The sequence below is a fragment of the Eschrichtius robustus genome, chromosome 3, assembly GCF_028021215.1.
Source record: "Eschrichtius robustus isolate mEscRob2 chromosome 3, mEscRob2.pri, whole genome shotgun sequence".
NCBI classification, from domain to species: domain Eukaryota; kingdom Metazoa; phylum Chordata; class Mammalia; order Artiodactyla; family Eschrichtiidae; genus Eschrichtius; species Eschrichtius robustus.
This window is the reverse complement of record NC_090826.1, coordinates 1,134,150-1,150,358: the sequence shown is the minus strand read 5'-3', so window position 1 is coordinate 1,150,358 and position 16,209 is coordinate 1,134,150. Positions and strand designations below refer to the sequence as shown.

Sequence of the window (16,209 nt, the reverse complement as noted above, 5' to 3'; positions counted from 1 at the left end):
TTTTTCAGTGACTTATTCTGGAGCAGTTGCTAAATTCAGCAATGAAAACAAACTGGTCTACAATTTCAGCACCTCGTCCATAATATCAACATTTAATATCAACATCTAATATCAACATCTGTACCAAGTTCTACACAGGCAGCTCCCAATGTTCCCGAAATGATTATCAAACTGTAATGAATATTCTGAAACCCCTTAGGAGTTGTCTCTGGACTCTGTGCCCACGTTTTATTGAGATAACATGTACACGCTGTAACATGCACACAGATTAAATGTCCACTAGTGTGAGTTTGACACTTGTGTACACCTGTGTAGCCACCACCCAAAACCAGATGCAGACCGTTTCCGTCCTCCCCCCAGTTCCTCGTGGCCCCGCCGTCCCCATCCCCTGCCTCTAGCCCAGAATCTGCGTCTCATTCCTGTCGTCGCCCTTTAGTCCTGCCTGTTCTGGGGCTTCACACGTGCTCTTCTGTGTCTGGCTTCCTGCACTTAACACGGTGTTTCTGAGGTTCATCTGTGGTGCTCTGTGCATCAGACTTCGTTCTCTTTATCACTATTATTCCTTTGTATGAATGTGCCAGAATCTGTTTCTCAGAATCAGTTCTCATCATGATGGACATTTGGATTGTTTCCAGTTTGGGGCTGTTGTGAATAAGGTTGCTGTGAGCATTCCTGTACAAGTTTTTTTGTGGACATACTTCTGTTTCTCTTGGGTAGATACCTCACGGTAGGATTTCTGGGTCCTGTGGTTAGTATATGTTGATAGCATCTAGTGTTATAGTTTAGTATTTGGTATTTTTGATTCGGGGTGTTCTAACAGGTGTGTAGTAGTGTCTGGTTATGGTTTTGATTTGATTCCCTGGTGACTAATGATGTTTACAAAGTTCCATGAGCCTATGGTCATTCGTGCATCTTCTTTTGTCGTGTCTGTTCTAAAATTTTTGTCCCTTTTCAATTGGGGTTTGGACTTTCTATTGCTGTTATTTAGGAGTTCTTTATATATAATCTGAGTACAAGACCTTTGTTACATATATGTACTGCAAATATTTTTTCAGATTCTGTGGCCTCTCTTCATTTTCTTAATGTCTTTTTACAAGAGAAATTGTTAACTCTTATGAAATCCGGTTTTTTAGGTTTTTTTTAATGTGTCATCTATGTTTTGTAAAAATTTTTGTAGCTAATTTCTGCCTCCCAAGATGGAAGAAGATGCCAGCCTGTTCCCTAAGAAGCTTTTGGACGACGCCCCCCTTGTGGAGGATGGTAATTAAGAAAGGTCTTTTCAGGGCTTCCCTGGTGGCGCAGTGGTTGAGAATCTGCCTGCCAATGCGGGGGACACGGGTTCGAGCCCTGGTCTGGGAGGATCCCACAGGCCGCAGAGCAACTGGGCCCGTGAGCCACAACTACTGAGCCTGCGCGTCTGGAGCCTGTGCTCCGCAACAAGAGAGGCCGCGATGGTGAGAGGCCCACGCACCGCGATGAAGAGTGGCCCCCACTCGCCGCAACTGGAGAAAGCCCTCACACAGAAACGAAGACCCAACACAGCCAAAAAAAAAAAAAAAAAACATAATAAATAAAAATTTTTAAAAAAAAAAGGTCTTTTCACAGATAAGACACGTTTCAACCCACAGAAGACAAACGATGTGCTTAATAGTTGCCCTTTAATTTCCTTTTTTCAGAGAGACTACATCTTTTAAACTCAGATTTTTTCTCAAAAAGGTAGCTTATATTATTCCGTGTTTAATCAGAAGAAAGAGCCACGTGGCTGAGACTTTGAAGTTCAGTGGCTGACTGTAGTTCCCCAGTTTTTTGTTATTGCTTAAAATGGCGATAACGAACCTGTTGTATGTAGCATGAAGGGCCTGGTTTAAGAGCAGGCAGCTGGATTTCACGTCTGCCTCTGACGAGTCTGCCGTGATATCTTGTCATGTGGCCTTTAGAAAACTCCACTCTACGCTCATGAAACAAGGGTGGGAAAGACAATAGTGTTTTGCTATTATTATGAAAATAGTTTTGACTTTGCAGACCCCTTGGAAGGGTTCCCTGGGCCACACTCTGAGAACCACTGCTCTGAGCCGCCATCACATCATTGCCCAGTTTGCGTGTGTGTCAGGATTTACCCTGGAACTTCAGGCGTGAAGGTCTCCATCTGCTTTCTGTTGTTTTAACTCTCACTCTATTTCTAGAAGCAGATGAACTGGAGGATCCGGAGTTTGTGCTGGGCTCTGTCCCTGGGGAGGCTGAGAACAAGGCGGACCCAGGAAGCTCCTGGTAATTAACCCGGGAGAGGGGGAGGGGCAGGACGCGCTCCCCACGCGGTGGCAGCGGGGGTCCTTTCCGCGTTAAGTCCAGGGAAAGAGCAGAACGCAGACAAGAGGAAGCAGAGACCAGCCGTCCAGGACAGAACGCAGGCCTCACTCCTGCGGAGGGACTTGAGCCACCTAGAGCAGCTGCATGAAGAGAAAGACCTTTTCATTCAGAAAACGAGGTGAGCGGGGCGGGCCGGGCTCTGGCCGGGGCCCGTCTGTGCGGGGTTCGCCGCCCTCCACTCCTGTCCGATTGGCGGCGACACTGCAGTGTGTTCTCTAATGTCTGCGAAGAAAAATTTCAAACACAGAAAAGTTGAAACTTGAAAGCAAATTGATGACATCACGAAACTTTACTCAGAAACGCTTGAGATGCCCACAGGAGAGCCTGTGCCAGCTGCCGGCCCCGCCCCGATCGGAGGGCCTGGGGTGCAGGGAGCCCTTTACCGATGCCGGCTCCAACTTTCAGGGCGGAGCTGCGTGCTTGCCGCCGGAGGATGGGGCTCCTCGCCAAGCAGCAGGAGAGCGTGGCGGCCGACCTGGCCGCGGAGAGAGCCGCGGGCAACACGTAGGTCGGAGGTGGGGCCCTGGGGCCGGCGGGCGCGGGGGGCGGACCCACTTCCCGGCCGTGTGGGAATCGGGCAACCCAAGTGGACATCAGGAGTCAGGTGGCCACGAGTCAGGAGGGGCGGTCACTTCGAGGCAGGTGGCCAGGGGAGGCCTCCCTGAGGAGGGGACCTGCAGGCTGGGACGTGAGTGGTAGGAACAGTGGCACAATGGCTGGGGTGGGGCGGTGAGCGCAGGGCCCCGGGGCAGCAGGCGAGGACGCCGGGCCACGTGCCTGCAGAGCAGAGCCCTCTGGTCAGTGTCCCCCGAGGCCGTCCTCCGAGAGATGCCCCGCCCGCTCCTGCCCTTAGAGGGGTGTCTTGGGGGGCGGTGCACCTCTCTGTTCATCTGAGCGCCCCCACGAAGTGGCTACACCTCAGAGTGTAACTGGCTTGGGTGACCAGGAGGGCAGGGGGAGAGGAAGTAGGAGATCTCAGAGTGGGCTCGGCCAGGAGGGTCTCTCAGTGGCTTTTTGGCCCCCGAGATGCTTCTAGTCGTTAGGTGAGTGTGCTGGGTCCTTCCTGAGGGGATGGCAACCAGGGGGCCGGCTCCCCATCCTTGTAAGAATGAGAAGCCAGTGGAGAGGGGGCGGGAGGGGGCGGGAGCGGGGTCAGATCAACGAAGTGGGCCCAGGAGAAGCCTTCCTTCGGCCACAGCCCTGCCCTCCCAGTCGACCAGTTTAGAGGAAAAGTCAGGCGAAGGCGTCGCTGAGCCTGAAGGCCGGCAGCCCCTGAGGCCCTGACCCACTTGCCCTCTGCAGGGCAGCCGTGGGTCGCCTCGAGGCAGCGTCCCAGCGCCTGTGCTCAGAGCTGGGGAACGAGAGGGACCTGCAGGCGAAGATGACGGCCGTGCTGCAGGAGAGCATGTAAGTCCAGGCCGTCGAGCAGGGACGGGTTTGAAGATGAAGAGTGACGTTTTGTGCTTGGCTTTCAAGCTGCCTAAAAATTGAAAGGTAGCTGAGACTTTCCATTGTTTAAGTGTTTTGCGCGTTCTCCATGTTTGTCTGAGTTCTCAGGAACTGTGAAATCAGCTTCTTTTTCCTTTTTTCTTGCTCTTTGAGCCTCCATAGAACGACCAGCACGATTTTTAAAAGAGCTTTACACCTTTTCTGCGAGCATTCCCCCCACCCCGGCAAGGAGACGGCTGCGCTGTGTCAAATCCTGTACGTGGAGCTTGTCTTGGCGGCTTCCTCTCTGCACCAGCCGGCACCGGGCTGGTCCGCACCAGCGCCGCGAAGCCCCCGGGGCCCTGCCTGTGTCGGATCACTGTATGGTCCATTTAGGTTTTTTTAAAACTTCTAAATTTTGAAACAATTTCAAGTTCACAGAAGAGTTGCAGAAATAGCACCAAGAGCCCCCAGTGTCCCCTTGCTCTCCCCACCATCCCGGTGACACTTCACACCTGGGGGGTTGCATGGGGTCGCCCCACCTCCAGTAGGAAAGACCCTCAGTCTTCCCGTGACGCTCGTGACCTTGACGGTTTTGAAGCATCCGGGCCAGGAAAGGTCCCCCAAGTTGCCTTTGTGTGATGTTTCCTCGGGGCGGTGGTCTAGAATCCCCCACGTGCTGCCCGCCCACGAGGCTCACGATGGCCACCGGTCCCATTTCCAGTGGGGGAACTTTGGTCACTTGATCGAGATGGGGTGTGCAGGGTTTCTTTTTTGGTTTTAAAGTTTACACATTTTTAAAAAATATTTATTTATTTATTTGGCTGCGCTGGGTCTTAGTTGCGGCATGTGGGATCTAGTTCCCCGACCAGGGATCGAACCCAGGCCCCCTGCATTGGGAGCGCAGAGTCTTAACCACTGGACCACCAGGGAAGTCCCTAAAGTTTACACTTTTTAAAAAAAATATTTTATTTATTTATTTATTTATTTAGGCTGCACCAGGTCTAAGTTGCAGCATGTGAGATCTTTAGTTGCAGCATGCATGTGGGATCTAGTTCCCTGACCAGGGATTGAACCCGGGCCCCCTGCATTGGGAGCACAGAGTCTTACCCACTGGACCACCAGGGAAGTCCCATGCAGGGTTTCTTCAATGCAGTCATGCTTTTCCTTTGGAAACTAACATGGAATTTGTGGTACATACTGTGAGACTGGAAGACCCCATCCTCATCCCTTTCACGCTCTGGTGTTTGCATTTATTGATGCTTCTCGCTTGAATCAGTTATGCTGATGGTTGCCAAAGGGCGATTTTCTAATTCCATAATTCCTTCTAAATGTACGAGTTAGCGTTCCGCTGTAAAGAACAGCGTTCTCTTCCCCATGTTTCTTTATGTGTCAGTGTAGACTCTTCGACTTCTGTTCTATGCAGTGGGTTATAACCTGCTCCATCATTCATTCATTCATTCATTCATTTATTTATTTATTTATTTATTTATGGCTGCGTTGGGTCTCTGTTGCTGTGCGCGGGCTTTCTCTAGTTTCTGCGAGCGGGGGCTACTCTTCGTTGCGGTGCCGTGGGCTGCTCATTGCAGTGGCTTCTCTTGTTGCGGAGCACGGGCTCTAGGTGCGTGGGCTCAGTAGTGTGGCACGCGGGCTCAGTAGTTGTGGCTTGCGGGCTCCAGAGCGCAGGCTCAGTAGTTGTGGCACACGGGCTTAGTTGTTCCACAGCATGTGCGATCTTCCCGGAGCAGGGCTCGAACCCGTGTCCCCTGCATTGGCAGGCGGATTCTTAACCACTGCGCCACCAGGGAAGCCCCATCATCATTATTTATTTTTATGCTCCAGTCACCCCCAGTTGGGCCAGTAGCACCTCTTTCAAGCAGGCTCCCTGTGGTTCTTCGAGTGCTTTCTGGGGTAACGACGTGTTCCTAGCCCACTTGTTTCCTGTCCGCCCCAGTCCCGGACCTAGCCGGTTGTCCACGGAGCCTTGGTTTCTCACAGGGGAGAGTGGTGTTTAGGGACCTAGGGCTGGGCGCCAGGTGGACCCACTGGGAAGCATGTGCACGTCTCTGTGTGTCTGCGTTAGAACCAGGAGTTGGCACCCGTGATTCCAGCTCCAACAGAACCAGAGGTGCACCCTCATCTCCCCTGTCTGATGGGACACTTCTTCTCCGACAGTTGGAACCTGTCTCTCATTACCTTCAGTGTTTTCGCTCGCTTCTCCTCCCGCCAAGTACCAGTCTGCTGACCCTGCCCCGCTGCGGCCGGCCCTGACCCCCCGTAGCCCACCTGCCTGCCCCTCCTCATGTGGGAGTGGCTGCTGCCCATTTATAATCAGCTTTATTTAGGTCTAATTTACATGCAGGAAAATGCATGTCAAACGTCCCTTGTGCATCCTGTTCATCAGCAGTGCTGGCCCCAGGCGACCGCGGGTGTCCTCTGCCCCTTAGTGTTAAGTGTGCAGACCCTGCAGTGTTTACTCCCCGTGCCCGTCTCCTCCATGCCACACAGCAGCCATGAGAGGCATTCATGTCCTCGTGCGTGGCCGGTATCTCCCTTCATGGCCGTAGAGTCCACTGCTGTCCGCTTCACCCCTGAGCAGGGCAGCCCGGGGGTCTCACTGGCTCCCGTTGGAAGCCCACCCGGTTCCCCTTCCTAGTCAGCATCCCCTTGGACAGCGTAGTGACCCCTTGAACCTATTCTCGGGGGGACATGCCTTCAGGGCCCTCCTATGTTGCTGCCAGAGTCTGTGTGCCCAGGCTCAAGGGCACCCCAGGCCGCAGGGACGTCGATGAGTCCCCCCAAGTGTGGGCTGAGGGCAGGCGGGCCACGCAGCAGGCATCTGCTGTCCCCAAGGGCTTCCTTCAGGGGCACGTGTGAACTTGGGGCTCGGTGGCTTAGACGGCGTCACTCACGGTCACTGAGCACCTGCTGAGTGCCAGACCCCGACATAACCATGTAGGGTCAGCAGTGAGTAAAACACTTGGAGTCCCTGCCTCGGGGAGCCTGTTTTCACGGGAATGAGAGGCACGTAAGCAAAGCATGAAGCTCGTGGCGGGTGCCATGTGGCACGGTCACTGCGTCCCTGGGCCCAGAGAGCAGGGCTGCAGGGGCAGAGCACGGCGGTGTTGCGGGAGACAAGGGGCCTGGGTGTTGGTCAGACTCGGTGGCGGATCCCTGGAGTGGACGCTGCGCGGGGGGCGTGGCCCGGCTCTCCAGCCCCTGTGCCAGCGTAAACAGAAGCGCCTCCCGTTTGCAAGGAGCGCCATGTGGCACAACGAGATCCAGGAGAGGCAGCTGGAGGACGCCCGCAAGTCGGCCCGAGCGGAGGCCCCGGCTGCCAGGAGGTGCCTCCCGGAGAGGGGGGCCTCGGGGAAGGCAGAGCGGAACCGGCTGCTGAGGGTGCGGTAGGTCCAGGCCTGGGGCCCCCGGGCCCACGCCTGCGCCCCACCCGGCCCACGCCTGCGACCACCCCCAGGCCCATGCCTGCGACCCCCCACCGGCCCACGCCTGCCGCCCCCCCCGCCCACGCCTGCGCCCCCCCCCAGGCCCACGCCTGAGCCCCCCCACGCCTGCGACACCCCCCCGGCCCACGCCTGCGACCCCCACCCGGCCCATGCCTGCGACCCCCCCGGCCCACGCCTGCGACCCCCCCCCGGCCCACGCCTGCGCCCCTGCCCACCCAGCCCCAGCCTGGGCAGAGTGGCTTGGGCCACGCTCGCTCCCTGACCTGATGGCCGCTTCCCTCCTGGACGCCCCGCCCTCTTCCCAGCTCTGGCCGCTCCTTATGGCCTGTCCTCCTGAGGCCCCGACACCGCCCGTTCGCCACGGGCAGCTGCTTCTGAGGGCGGGGCAGGTGGACCAGGTGTGCTGCAGGCCTCCCCCCCCCCCAAGGGGCCCTCCCGCCCTCGCCCCCCGTACGGGGTCCTCACAGGCCCTCCTGCTCCCACTCCCCACCTCGTCCAACCCGTTGCCAGATCTTCCTGCTGCTTCCGTGGGATCCGAGCCTGTGGACACGCACAGGGTCCCCACGGCCCCGCCCCCTACCAGGCACAGCGCAGGGCCCTCCCTCCTCATGCACTTGGCCCTGGTCCCAGGCCCTCTGCAGCCGAGCCTGCACAGGACGTGTCCCTGTTCCCGCTGCCCCGTGTCCCTGCAGGAGATCCGTGTGCCTGCAGAAGGAGCGCGGGCTCAGGCACCAGAAGCTGGTGGAAGCCGCCCAGAAGAACCATCGGAAGGCCGTGCAGTTCCTGAAGGCCTCCCTGGGGAGGTACAGCTGCTCTCTTCTCTCCGCGGCTCTCCTCCTGCCCCTCCCCTCACCCCCACCCCCGCCCACACGGGGAAGACCTGAGAAAGTGGATCAGTTGCCTTCGCTTTGAAATTCTCCGATTTTATCATGGAGCCCGTCACCTCATCACCCAGAAGGAATAAGTGTGTGTTTTCAGTTTTGAGCTGATGGCCGTTGTTTTCAGACGAGGACTCCAGTCTAGAGAACCGGGTTTCACGTTTCCTCGCGGTTCACGCGCAGCCCCGCTCTCTCCCGCTTGCCTTTAACGTCACCGCGCTTGGCTGCTTCCTTGCGGCTCCTCCCACCCGGTGCCCGCGGGGCATGACCAGGTCCTCCCGCCAGGGTCCGCCAGCAGCAGCGGGAAGAGGAGCGGGAGGCCCGCGAGCGCATGCGCAGGCGCAGGGACGCCGTGCTGACCCTGAAGAACAGCATCTCCGCCAGCCGGGTAGGACTGGCCCCACCTGCCGACCCCCTCAGGACGCGCCCACCTGCCCTTGGACAGGCTCCCGCGCTGCAGGGGGACCCGGGCTCGGCTCGGCGAGTGCTGGAGCCCTGGGCCTTCCCCGGGGAAGTGATACCCCCCCGGGGCCTGGGGCGCAGTTAGACCAGGGAAGCGGGAGGGATGCGCAGGGAGCCTCCAGTCCAGTGGAGACGGCGGGGCTCTGGCCGCGGGAAGCCCCTGAGGATTTGGGGGAGGGGGCAGCTGCAGGAGGCGGGTGCAGGTGGGAGCCGTGGTGATTTCCACAAACGTTGACCTCCGGCGTCTCTGGTACGATTTGAGGGCGCCCAGCCCACAGAAAGCTCCACTGTGCACGCGCACACCTGCGGAGGCTGGCACCTCCGTGTTCTCTATTCGCAAGGAGACACTCCGGAAATTTCAAGCATGGGGCCAGGCCAAGGCAGAGGTGGCGGAACAGAAGGCCCAGGCCGAGAAGGAGGTGATTCTGGCCCAAGGTGGGGACGCTTTCAAGCACTTTTGCCATCAACGCCGGCGCCAGGAGCTGGAGGCCCAGAACCGGTGAGGGCCTGGCGGGGCGGCATCCCAGAGCGGTGGGCGGGTGTGTCTGTCACAACCTGCGGCGAGGCTGCCTCTCTCCCTGGGCCTCCCCCTCCCCCCCCCACCCCATCCTGCAAGCCCCGCCCTCCACACCCTGCTCTCCAGCCCCCAGCAGGCGGGACCTCTCCTGGGCCTCAGGCACAGCCCCCACTGCCCCTGCTGCCCCGGGCATCCCCCAGCCGTCGCCTCCTCCCTCCCAGAGGCTGCTGGCAGCCGGGGCTCACTTTCTGGGCTCCCCCAAACCGGGGCTCAGTGCTGCCTCAGTCCACGCTGCACCCCGTCATCCCCTAAGATCCCCTCGGCCTGCAAGTTCCCCGTTCTCAGCTCCCCAGGCTGCAGCCGACCTGAGAGACAGGGGTCACCCCGGGGGCTTCTCAAGATGCAAGAGTGAGGTGGCCGCCTCTCTCGCCTCAGCCCAGCCTTGCACACAAGGTTCTGTCACTTCCTCTTCATCCTGGAGGGCCTGTCCCTTCCCCCATGAGCAGCCCCGCCCATCATGGTCACTGTCAGCACCTGCCCAGGTGTGGCCGCCCGGTCCTGTCACTGGGGAGTCGTGGTGCCCTGAGTGCCAGCCCCGGCGTTGGGTCATCACCCGCCCGCAGGGGTCCCGGGGGCACCTCCTCCTGCCTCGGAGCCCTTAGTCCTGGCAGGTGGGAGGCGCCAGCAAGGAGCAGCGGGCATGACTGACTGAGTGACCGGCCTCCAGCCCTGAGGCTGCCCTGGTCTGAGCCTCAGGGCGCCCAGCGGCGCCTGGGAACCCGGAGTGGGGAACGCGGCAGCTCACGGGGTCGAGGCTTGTGGCGGGGACGGCGCTGGGCCGGAGGTTCGCGTCCCGGCTCTCTGGCCCGGCCGTCCTCCTGGGCTCCCTCCGTCGGCTCCTGCGGGCCGAGCCTCTCGGGGTCCGGGCGCAGCTGGCTGTCAGCCCAGACGGCGTTTTCCTGCAGCGCCTTCGCGGAGGAGCAGAAGCTCAGGAAGCACGAGATTGTGCGTCGGATCTTGAAGGAGGAGGCGGAGGAGGGCAGGAGGAAGCAGCGGCCCTCGCCCCCCAGACCCGCGGGCCGGCCGATCCTGAGGGCCCGGACCTGGAGCTACGTGGCCGCCTTCCATGCCGGGAAGAGCACGGCGGGCCCGCCCTGCTGCCCCCCGGTGAGCGGACGCCCCTGCTACGCTGGACCGCACCGGCCAGCGCAGATCAGGACCACGGACAGCGCTCCTGCCCCTCCGCCCCTTCGCCTGGGCGCAGGCACAGCCTGCGGTCGCCGGGCGGCCCCAGCCCCCGGTGCACGTGTTCGATGTCCCTCGCGTCTCCCCCCCTGGTCTCTGGCGCCTTGCCCGCCTGGAGACGCAGCCCCCCACCGCCACATGTCCCCTGAACAGGATTGTCTTGGGCCACCTTACCTGTCCCCAGGTGCCAGAGCCAGGCTGGTGACCAAAGGCCCATCACGGCCCAGGGGAGACGTGTGCCCCCGTCCACCCCCAACGCATGTTCGCCCCGGGGCCGGGCCACCTCCCTCCATTCCCGCACTCAGTCCTCACATAGAGGGCCGGCCCTGTGCCGGTCGTCCCGTAGGTGACCTGCTTACCTGTCCCTGAGGGTGTGGGGTAGGGACGTCGGGACCCCATCCTGAGCCCGGCAGCCCTTCTACTTCTGCCCTGTGCGCCCCCAGCCTGAAGGCCCAGGTCACTGGCTCCAGCAATGCGCCGCCAGCCGCGACCCCCAGGCTGCTTCGTGGGTGGCCCCCGAAGCCGCGCCTCTCTGTCCCCTCACCCCCAGCCGTGCTCCTGCCCTTCTCCGCGTGGGGCCTTTCTCACGCCTGCAGCAACATCGCACTCCGTCCTTGTCCCTGTGCCAGCCTGATGTCCCCGGAGGGAGGCCCCGTCTGGCCCTAGAGCAGCTGAGGGTCCATGAAGGGGGTTCCGGCGTAGCCATAAGTCAGTGTTTTGTGGCTCTTGTGGGCATTGGAGACCAGGCTTTCACGATGTGTAGAGACACTCATGCTGTAAATAGAAGTTGCAAACCCGTGTGTGCTCTGGTCTCTGAGTGCAGGCGGGGCTGCGTTGTCTGCCAAGGCCCTGGAGTCCCGAGGGTTCGTACTTTCTTCCTCCCGGTCAGTACAATCTCTGTTTTCTAGAATAAGCTGTTGCGTTCCTCTCCCCAACTCCAGGAGGGCAGGTCTGCGTTACCCCAAGCCTCTCGGCTGGTGAAGGCCGTGTCCAGTGAGTCCGTCCAGGCGGACAGGGGGAGCCTTGGCCGGGCAGAGGAGACACTAGCTCAGCCGGAGATCCCCGGGCTCTGGAAGGAGGACTACAAGCCGTACCAGGTAGCCCCTCGGACACGCGGCCACATCTTTTCATCCGTCTCCCACGTCTCCTCCCTGTCCTAGCGACCGTGGCAGCCCCCCTCGCAGGGGCTGCTCTGCGGTTCCTCCCAGCCACCTCCCTCCCAAACAACCACAGGGCCGGTGGTGGCCACACACAGAGGGATGCAGGCAGGGGGCTCGAGGGGTGGGGGCCAAGTCCTAATTCTCCAGCTTACTACTGGGGAAGTGTGTTGCTAGAAAAAGGCATGAGTTCCAGAGCACTGGTCGTCCTGGTTCTAAAAGGGCAGGCACAGCTCTGGGAGCCGAGAAGTTAGCGAGTGTCCACTGCATGCGGCAGGACACAGGCTCTGGCTCTGTCCCTGCACTGGTCAACCAAGGCCCGCAGCCACCTGGGAGGACATCGCCCGCCCTTGGTCTGTGTACAAGTTGGTTCCCATTGCTCTGAGGGCAAAGCCATTTTGGTTCCGCTGGTTCTGAGGAGGCCTGCCGCTGCTCTGCTCAGCCCCGGCCACTCCCTGGGGACCACCGGTCAGCAGGCCGGCTCCCACCCAGGAGAGCGAGGCAGGAGGATGCCAGCCCCTGGGCCAGCAGGGGTACCGGGAGCCAGGGCCCCAGGGGGTCCCTCTTCAAGTCACTAAGCCGGTCAGGGAGGCATCTTTATTTTTGCCACTGAAAAAATGTTGCTTCCTGTAGAGCTTTTCAAGAACTTTCTCTTGGCCTGATTTTAAAATCTAGAAAATGCCCCTCTGCCATTATTTCCTGGAAATCCGCCGGATCTTGGATGGTCCTGCTCGGCCCCTTGTTTCTCCCCTGACCCTGCCATACCCCCTCCCCCGCCTTGCTGGTGTCCCCACCCCGCCTCGGGCATCGCACGTTCACCCCACCCCACCCCGGCCCCGTGTGGCCGTGGTGGCCCCCAGCTCCGGGCTGTCCATTTCCTTTACTCCCCAGCTGACCTCGGAGAGGCCTGGGGGGGCTCCCGAGCCGGCCACTGTCCCCGCAAAACCGCAGGTGCCCAAGGAGGACATGGACCAGAAGCCTGTGGGCGGAACGAAGATGGACAAGGACGTCCTGGCGCGCACCGTGCAGCGGCTGCGCAGCGGGGTGATCCACAAGCAGGTGGCGTCCAGGCGCGAGTTCAGAGGGTGTCCCTTCAACAGCAAGCCCAAGCTCATCCACTTCAAGGTGAGCCCAGGGTCCTCGCCTGGGGCTGAGGGGACAGGTCCCGGTCTCGCACGAGGGGTCAGACACCAGCCCCAGGAGGGCGATTGTCCTGGGGGGCTGGGATGTCACACCTTCCTGGTCCCTCTGGAGGAACCAGGCGCCACCCGACCCTTTGCTGGGGAACCCCCACCTACTGGTCCCCAGGAGGCCGCTTCCTGCCCGAGGCGGGGGTCCTACGAGACCATGGAGGGTGTCCCCGTCTCCCAGGCGGGGATGTCAGGTGCCGAGAAGCATCCGCCAGAAAACTTGGAGCAGTAACTTTTTATCTGCTTTTCCTAGGACTTTGATATCGGGAAAGTGTACAAGAAAAAGATCACGCTGATTAACGCCACCTACGTGATTAACTACTGCAAGCTGGTGGGCGTGGAGGAGAGCCTCCGGGACTTCATCCACATCGAGTACTAGGGGGTCGGGGCGGGGAGGCGGGCGGCACATCGGGGCGGATGCTTCAGTCCCTGCAACTGTTATCAGAGCCTTTTTATTTGACCCACATTTTGGGCACAAAACCTTCAGCTTGGGTCCCCGTGGGCATTTTGTAAAGTGGCTCCTCAGCCTTCCTGAGACCAGACCAGGTTTTCCTGATAAATGGCTTGATGTTTTCCCCTTCATTGTGTTTTGAGGTTGACCACTCTGGGTAAGATTTCCCTGGAGGGCCTTGTGCCTTTTCAAGGTGAAGAAAAAAGCCATCTTTTATTTCGGGACTGTGTACTTCAACTCTGTATTTAAATTTCTTTTTCTTTTTTTTTAATTGTATCCAATAATTCTTTTTTTTTTTTTAATTTTTATTTATTTATTTATTTATTTATGGCTGTGTTGGGTCTTCGTTTCTGTGCGAGGGCTTTCTCTAGTTGCGGCAAGCGGGGACCACTCTTCATCGCGGTGCGTGGGCCTCTCATTATCGCGGCCTTTCTTGTTGCGGAGCACAGGCTCCAGACGCGCAGGCTCAGTAGTTGTGGTGCACTGGCTTAGTTGCTCCACGGCATGTGGGATCTTCCTGGACCAGGGCTTGAACCCGTGTCCCCTGCATTGGCAGGCAGATTCTCAACCACTGCGCCACCAGGGAAGCCCCTCTTTTTTTTTTTTAATTGGAGTAAAATTGCTTTACAACGTTGTGTTAGTTTCCACTGTACAATGAGGCGAATCAGCTGCATGTCTACGTACATCCCCTCCCTGTTGGACCTCCCTCCCACCCCCGACCATCCCACCCATCTAGGTCGTCACAGAGCACCGAGCTGAGCTCCCTGTGCTGTACAGCAGGTTCCCACTAGCCATGTATTTTACACATGGTAGTGTATTTATGTCAAACCCAATATCCCAATTCGTCCCACCCTCCCCTTCCCCCCACTGTGTCCACATGTCCATTCTCTACATCTGCATCTCTATTCCTGCCCTGTAAATAGGTTCACCTGTACCATTTTTCTAGATTCCATATATATGCATTAATATACGGTATTTGTTTTTCTCTTTCTGACTTCACTCTGTATGACAGACTCTAGGTCCATCCACATCTCTACAAGTGACCCAGTTTCGTTCCTTTTTGTGGCTAAGTAATATTGCATTGTATATATGTACCACATCTTCTTTATCCATTCATCTGTCTATGGGCATTTAGGTTGGTTCCACGTCCTGGCTATTGTAAATAGTGCTGCAATGAACATTGGGGTACATGTGTCCTTTAGAATTATGGTTTTCTCTGGGTATATGCCCAGTAGTGGGATTGCTGGGTCATATGGTAATTCTATTTTTAGTTTTTTAAGAAACCTCCATACTGTTCTCCATAGTGGCTGTATCAATTTACATTCCCACCAACAGTGCAAGAGGATTCCCTTTTCTCCACATCCTCTCCAGTATTTGTTGTTTGTAGATTTTCTGATGATGCCCATTCTGACCAGTGTGAGGTGATACCTCATTGTAGTTTTGATTTGCATTTCTCTAAGAATTAGTGATGTTGAGAATCTTTTCATGTACCTCTTGGCCATCTGTTATGTCTTCTTTGGTGAAATGTCTATTTAGGTCTTCCACCCATTTTTTAATTTGGGTTGTTTGTATTTTTTGATATTGAGCTCCACGAGCTGTTTGTATATTTTGGAGATTAATCCTTTGTCCGTTGCTTCATTTGCAAATATTTTCTCCCATTCTGAGGGTTGTCTTTTCGTCTTGTTTATGGTTTCCTTTGCTGTGCAAAAGCTTTTAAGTTTAATTAGGTCCCATTTGTTTATTTCTGTTATTTTCATTACTCTAGGAGGTGGGTCAAATGTATTTAAATTTTTACTCTGTTCCAGTGTTTCATGTTTCTTCCTTTGAGACCCCACTGATATCTGACTTGGGCCCTCTTTTGTGTCTGATTTTCTTTCTGGTCCCTGTAATCCTTCCTTCTTTCCTATTTTGTTTTCCCCTCATTTTTCACGTAACGACCATTGCTGTGTCTTCTGTGGGACCCTCTTCTCTTCTGCTCCTTGAGCATTTTGCCCTTCCCGTTAAGAGTTTTTTCTCCTCCCCATCCTGGTTTCTCCAGCTTCTGTCATCAGTTTGGAGGTCCCGGGGGCTCTTGAGTTTCCAGTTCTGCACGGCTCCTGCTGTGAGCGCTGCAGCCTCCAAGGCCCTGCCCTCTGCCCCCAGGGGCCTTCCCGGGGCTGCTCCCTGAGTCCACGTCACTGACCACAGCTCTGGTCAGCCTCCCCGAGTAGGACACGCTGTCCCGTTCCATGCCGACTGTGGCCCGGACGCAGGATCTGCAGAGGCTCACGTGTTTATCGCCCGCGTGTTCTCCACCTTCCAGGCATGCTGACAGCGGGGGGGCGCTTTCCTGTGTTGCTAGTTCTTCCTGTTGAGCTGCGGGTTTCTGGAGGAGTCGGCAGAGGCCCAGAGTCGGGTGGTCACTGTCACCTAGGCCACCCTGAGGCGCCCCTCCCCAAGCCTGGAGCAAGAATTTTTTATCGGCAGCATTTCCTCTGACACTTTGAGGACCTTACTCCCCTGTCTCCCGTTTTCTGCTGTGGCTGTTCCGTCCGATCCCCTGTCTTTGTGGGTTATCGAGCTGTTTCCTCAGGTTGCCGTGAGCTTGCCCTCCCCTTGGGGTCCTGCGTGTCTACCACAGTGTGTCTGGTGTGGACTGATCTTTCCTAGGGCTGCTTAGAACTCCCTGTGCTTCCCAGTTGGAGGGTTCAGCTCTTTGAACAGCTGTGGACACTTCTCTGCCCTGTCCCTTCAGGTGTCGCCTACCTCCCACCCTCACAGACCTCCCCTGTGCTCCGATTCAAACCCTGTCTATTCTGTGCCCCCACACCTCCTGACGCCTGTCTCACATCCCGCCCGCCCCATCATCTCCCTGAGCAGGTTTCTCAGTGTTTCCTGGGGTCTGTCCCTCTGTTGACTACTTCTCTCCTTGGTCGTATCTAATCGGCTGTTGAGATTGCTTATTATGTGTCTAATTTCAGTTGCCGTATTTCTCATTTCTGAAAATTCTAAGTTCTTTTTCAGATCAACTGGTATTTCTTGTTCTTTTCTCACGCCTGTAATTCTCTGCG

The 16,209-nt window shown here is 57.5% G+C and overlaps 1 protein-coding gene across 1 annotated transcript in view; it reads left to right on the top strand.

The window, feature by feature from the left end:
* Positions 1–1,196: 1,196 nt before the first annotated feature.
* Positions 1,197–16,209, top strand: part of CFAP74 (cilia and flagella associated protein 74) — a 57,707-nt gene continuing 42,694 nt past the window's right edge. Inside the window, exons 1-16 of the mRNA XM_068541146.1 lie at positions 1,197–1,260; positions 2,184–2,268; positions 2,345–2,485; positions 2,773–2,871; positions 3,670–3,774; positions 7,053–7,199; positions 7,341–7,494; positions 7,565–7,657; positions 7,727–7,842; positions 7,952–8,062; positions 8,423–8,525; positions 8,941–9,098; positions 10,082–10,259; positions 11,276–11,458; positions 12,470–12,643; positions 12,962–13,080. Coding sequence (XP_068397247.1) covers positions 1,197–1,260; positions 2,184–2,268; positions 2,345–2,485; positions 2,773–2,871; positions 3,670–3,774; positions 7,053–7,199; positions 7,341–7,494; positions 7,565–7,657; positions 7,727–7,842; positions 7,952–8,062; positions 8,423–8,525; positions 8,941–9,098; positions 10,082–10,259; positions 11,276–11,458; positions 12,470–12,643; positions 12,962–13,080 — 2,030 coding nt within the window. The remainder of the gene's footprint in view (positions 1,261–2,183; positions 2,269–2,344; positions 2,486–2,772; positions 2,872–3,669; positions 3,775–7,052; positions 7,200–7,340; positions 7,495–7,564; positions 7,658–7,726; positions 7,843–7,951; positions 8,063–8,422; positions 8,526–8,940; positions 9,099–10,081; positions 10,260–11,275; positions 11,459–12,469; positions 12,644–12,961; positions 13,081–16,209) is intronic.